At 20.0% G+C, this 6,121-nt stretch overlaps 2 protein-coding genes across 2 annotated transcripts; one reads left to right on the top strand and one right to left on the bottom strand.

Annotated features, from left to right (window-relative positions):
- Positions 1-326: 326 nt before the first annotated feature.
- PRSY57_0816500 (hypothetical protein) lies at positions 327-2,909 on the top strand (the record flags this gene model as incomplete). The annotated part of the gene is made up of 1 exon (XM_012907104.2): positions 327-2,909. The coding sequence occupies one exon, from the start codon at positions 327-329 to the stop codon at positions 2,907-2,909; it is 2,583 nt and encodes an 860-aa protein (XP_012762558.2).
- Positions 2,910-3,315: 406 nt separating this feature from the next.
- Positions 3,316-5,901, bottom strand: PRSY57_0816400 (GTPase, putative; the record flags this gene model as incomplete). Its single annotated transcript, XM_012907103.2, has 1 exon — positions 3,316-5,901. One exon carries the CDS (start codon positions 5,899-5,901, stop codon positions 3,316-3,318), a length of 2,586 nt encoding a protein of 861 aa, XP_012762557.2.
- Between the last annotated feature and the right edge of the window lie 220 nt (positions 5,902-6,121).

Here is a 6,121-nt window from a genome sequence, read left to right as displayed (position 1 = left end):
AAATGAAAATAAAAAAAAAAAAAAAAAATTTAATTTTTTTTAATTTTTAAAAAAAAAAAAAAAAAAAAAAAAAAAAAAGAAAAAAATAAAAATCAAAATTAAAGAAAAATAAAAAAAAAAAAAAAAAAAAAAAAAAAAAAAAAGTAATAAATAATAATATATATTATAAAAAGAAAACGATCACAATATAATATATAGACACATATGTAAAATATATACATTGTTATATATATATATATATATTTATATATTTATATATTTATATATTTTTCCATATTGTGGATGTACGTTTTGATGTTTTTACAAAAGAAAGAAAGAAAAAAAAAATGGTTGTAAAAAAAATATCAGGAGATATAATACAACATTATGTAGGGAAAAATGATTTTAAAAGAAAATGTTTTAAAGCATTAGATATATACAGAAATAATAAATCAAATTTAAGTATTATCCATTTAAAGAGTTATATTAAAAACTTAATATTAGGGCTATCAAATGATGAGCTGTCAAGTTATCAAAATATGTTTAACAAAATAAATGAAAGGAATAATAAATGTAATAATTTATTTTATAATATATCAAAAGAATGTAATATTAAAATACAAATGAATGAGGAAAAGAAGAAAAGTAGTAACATACAAAATGTATGTAAATATAATTGTGATATGCAGAATAAAAATTCTTTATTTAATTATGATATAAAGTATAGAAACAATATAAGTATTTTTATGAAGAGAAGGAAAAATTTCCATACTTTGAATAAAATATTTCGAAAAGGAAAGGATGTAATACAAGATAATAGAAAATGTAATGAATATAAGAATGGAATTAATAATATGAAAATGAATAAAAAGGATGAGTTTAATATTCATAATGATATAAATAAGAATGATAGTAATAATAAAATATATGAGATTTATGAGATATTACATAAATATGAAAAGAGTATTAATTTTTATAAATATATGTTTATTATGAATAGTTTAGTTGTGATATTAATTTTATGTGGCTTGTTTGTTTTTACGGGAGATATAATAAATAAATATATTATAAATAAGATTGAAAAAGTATTAGAAGATATAAAGAATTCAAAAGAAATTGAAAATAACCTAAAAGAAATTATTAATAGTTTAATATATAATGTAGTAGTACAAGAGAAAAATAAAATGATAACTTCAGCCTTTTTTATTGATGTATTAAAAAATTCAAGAAAAGATATGGAAAATGTATTTATAGATATTTTAGAAACCGAACAAGTAAAAAATAAATTAAGAAATGTATTTCAAGATATATCTATATATTTATGTAATAATAAAGAAGTCCAAAAAAAAGTCGCATACTTATTAGCAGAAGCAATTCATTTACCAGTATCAATATCTATATCCAAAAAATGGATAAATGATTTATTTAATTCAGAAGAAGTTACACAGAATATGAGAAATATTATATATAAAGAATTATTTAAGAATGATGAAATGATAAATCATTCCATTGGATATTTACAATATATACTTTTAAATACATTACAAAATAAAAATACACATGAAATGACGAAATTATTTTTGAATTCTATATTGTCAAATCAAGAATTCCAAATACAACTTTCTGAAAATGTATGGAAAATTTTTAAATTAGCCTTATCCCCAAAATGGATGAGTAATGAAGACTTCAAAATTGTTTTAAAAGATAGTAGAGGTGTGGAGAAAATAATTAAAAAGGAATTTAATGTCAATAACAAGAATGTAAACACTATAAGCTGTGAAATGGATAACAATATTAATAGTAATGGTAATTATAGTAGTACAGATCATTTGTCCCTCATCAATAAAAACTTTTCAAGTAATGAAGCTAATAGCATTAATAATCACAGGTGTGATGATACAAACAATCATAGATATGATGATACAAACAATTATAGATATGATGATACAAGCAATCATAGATATGATGATACAAGCAATCATAGATATGGTGATACAAACAATCATAGATATGATGACACAAACAATTATAGATATGACAATACAAAAAATCATAGATATGACAATACAAAAAATCATAGATATGATGATACAAAAAATCATAGATATGATGATACAAAAAATCATAGATATGACAATACAAAAAATCATAGATATGACAATACTAACAACCATAATGATGATAGTGCTTATATGTCTTTGGTCGCTTCTGAAGAGGCCAAAACCAAAATGAATATCAAATATATAGACGAAAAACTAAATAAAGATAAAGTTAAATATATAGATAATTTAAAAAATACCGAAAAAAAAAAAAGTATAGATGGAAATATTTTTATCCCATTAAATTATCCTATTAATCATACATGTAATGATCACGGCATGTGTAATATTTGTCAACATTTTAATAAGAAATTAAAAAATGAAATAAAATTTATTCTTCATATTTTTCAAAATTATGAAAACAATGAAAAAAATATTCGTACGAATAATAATTCCATATCTATAAAACCATATGAAAATCAAAATAATTTAAATTTTAATGAGGAAGTAAATAAAACATTACATTTAAATATTATAACAGACACTTTAAAATCTTTATTAAATTCTTCTCATATCTTTTTTGATAAAACCATTTTGCGTATCCCTACATATAAAATTCAAAATGTTCAAGAAATGCACGCAAAGTTTACATATCCATTTCTACTCAATATTTTTAAACACATGAATACAAATACAGATAAAAAGAAATCACAGTCTACTCAAGATAATTTAAATAGTATACATAAAGCAATATACAAATACTCGTTAAAGGAAAAAATATACTTAAATTTAGTTGATATGTTTTTATTCTATTCTTATAAATATTATTTCTATTATTATTATGTCATTAAATTAAAGTACATATTGTATGACCATTTTAAGGACAAATAATTTTAAAAGGAAAAAGCATCTAACATATATATATGTATATGTTTATGTATATGTATATATATTTATTTATTTTTTTGTCTTATACTTGTTCATCTGATCCAAGTATAAATATATTACTTATAAAATGTGCAAACACACACAAAAAAAAAAAGATATATTATAAATATATCTATATATGTATGTACATATATTTATGCGTACACGAAAAAAAAATATAATATGCACAAAAACATACATAGATAAATAAATACATTTATATATATGTCTAATATTTTTTTTTTTTTTTTTTTTTTTGTTTATTTATGTCTATTTTGCTTTTCACACATATATACATATATATATAATATATATGTTTTAATTATTTTTTTTTTACCATATTACACACACACGTAAACCCCCTTTTTAATCACTTTCCTATACAAAAAGTATCCAAAATTTTATTTAATATTTGCTGATTTTTAATTGTACCTATGATACGATTCAAAGAATTGACAGCTAGTTTAATTTCTTCAGATATGATATCAAAGGTCAAATTATGTATATTTTTTTCTATAAAGAATAAATGGTTAATCGCTTTTTTCAAATACAATTTATGTCTTTCAAATGGTAAAAACATTATATTGTTTCCATGTGAATATTTTTTATCAAATAATAGTTTTCTTTTCTTAATCATTTTTTCATTAAAGTATTTTAGTAATATATCAATGTTATATCCATTTTTAGATGAAATGAAAAAAATTTTTTTGCTACAACATTTTAATATGTGTGGACTTAAATTTGCTAGTAAACATTTTTTTACATTTCTTTTAATTTTTGAGAATTTACATGTACTTATCAGATCGCATTTATTTAGACAAAAAATGAAATAAGGGATTTTTATTTTATGTATCATTTTATTTTTATTCAATTTCTCTTTGTTGTTCTCTTGATTGATGTTTTCCTTAAAATTATGATTTAAAATTTTTATTATATTTGTTAGTTCCTTCTTGTAGTTTTTAATATTTAATAATACAAATGCAGATATGCAATTATTTTTTAAAAAGGATAATGTTTTTTTAATACCCATGGATTCAAGTGTTTTATGAATGTTTTTTTTTTTTTTTTTTTTTGTTTTGTTTTGTTCATAAAGAATATAATTTTTTTCATTCAAAGATTTTATCTTATCACTTTCTATAACACCCGCTGAGTCACATAAATTATAAGAGTTGTTAAAAATTTGAATATTTTTTTGTATTATATCTATAGTTGAACCTTTAATATTTGTTACTATGGATATATCATTATTACATATATTATTCATTAAGGTACTTTTCCCTGAATTCACATTTCCAAATAATAAAATATCAAAAGAATTAGATATATCTTCTACATTATTTTTTTCTAAAATATAATTGATATGATTAATAGCTTCTCGTATTTTTCTCAAAACCATATTTTGTATTTCTTCTTTTTCTTTTGGTGATGTTATATGTTCCTCTTCAAAATCGATTTTTAGTTCAGTATATACTAATAATTCTTTTAACAATTCTTTTAATTTTAAATATATATTTTTTGCATATCCATTCATATAATTCAAAGCAATTTGTTTTTGTACTTTTTGTTTGCAAAATAATAATTCTTTTAACCCTTCAATTTGTAATAAACTCATTTTGTTATTTTCAAAAGCTCTTCTAGTGAATTCCCCTTTGTAACTTTCTCTTATTTTTATAAAGTTATGATGACACTCATGTATTTTTTCATAAATTATACCATCGTTTGTATCATATTTCGTATTATTATTATTATTATTATTATTATTATTATTATCTTCAATGAATGAACACATATCATTATTATATATCTTATTTTGTCTTTCTTCATTTAATATTTTATAAAATAATTCATTCATATTATTGATAGCACTCATTATTTCTTTTACGATCAACATATTCCCATGACAATAGATTTCTACTAACTCTTCACCTGTATATGATTTAGGTTCCTTAAAATAACTATACATAACTATGTCAATAATATCATTATTTTTATCATATAATTTTCCCATATATAATTTTCTTGCTTCCATATTTTTTCTCATATGTATTATATCATGTAAATTATAATCGCCTAGTTCTTCATTTCCACTTGCTTCATATGATAAATTATATACATCATTTGTGGTTCCTTTTTCGTTACATATTCTATTAATATTATCTTTCTTAACATGTTGTCTTTTCCCATAATTATTATAACTAATATTATTATTATTACTATTATTATAATTATTATTATTACTATTATTATAATTATAATTATTATTATTATTATTATTATTATTATTATAATTATTATTATTATTATTATTATTATTATTATTAATATTATTATTATTATTATTTTTTATTTTTTTTTTTTTATCTTTTCCCTTGTGTAACAATATTTCCAATATCATTTTGCTCAAAGGACCAGATATTCTTATCACACTTATAGCACTTCGCACATTACCCGAACTAAGGGCATATATCGTTTCTTTATCACTCATAATTTTTAAAAGATATTCTCTTCTTAGATCATCATAATTTGTAACATAATTAATTATATTGTTGTTCGGTTCACTGTAATATGTTGATATGTTATCACATATATTTTTTTTTTTTTCATCTTCATTGGATGCAATATTATTGTTTACAAGAAAATTATGAATTCTATTGATATCCATATTTTTTTTCTTGCATTCTTTATTTTGCTCATTCTTATAAATAAATGATTCTTCCTCCATATTTAAACTTAAAATGTTTTCCTTCTTCTCGAACATTTTTCTATTCCCTATTTTGCTCCTTATTAGATGCATTTCTTTTCTACATTTTATAATCTCCAACGGAATAAAAAAGGGAAAACGTTTTGGTTTATTTCTCTTCTTTCCTTTAAACGTGTCAACGAAAATAATAAATAAAAAAAGTGTCACGGTAATGCATTTTAACAAAACGAAATGAACAAAAGGTCTCTTTATCATCAAGTTGTTTAATAAAGGTATTATAAGGATAAAATAAATGAATACATATACATATATATATATATATATATATAATATATGTTTATCTATTTATCTATTTATATATTAAGGCAAATTTGTCATTATTCCCTTTTTTCGTTTTTAATTTCAACTAGCCATTTTGACTTTTTTTTTTTTTTTTTTTTTTTTTTTTTTTTGGAAAATTATATTTTGTTTTTAT

The sequence above is a fragment of the Plasmodium reichenowi genome, chromosome 8 (assembly GCF_001601855.1).
Source record: "Plasmodium reichenowi strain SY57 chromosome 8, whole genome shotgun sequence".
In the NCBI taxonomy this organism is placed as follows: Eukaryota; Apicomplexa; class Aconoidasida; order Haemosporida; family Plasmodiidae; genus Plasmodium; species Plasmodium reichenowi.
The sequence above is the reverse complement of the archived record's forward strand: the minus strand, read 5'-3'. Positions and strand labels throughout refer to the sequence as shown.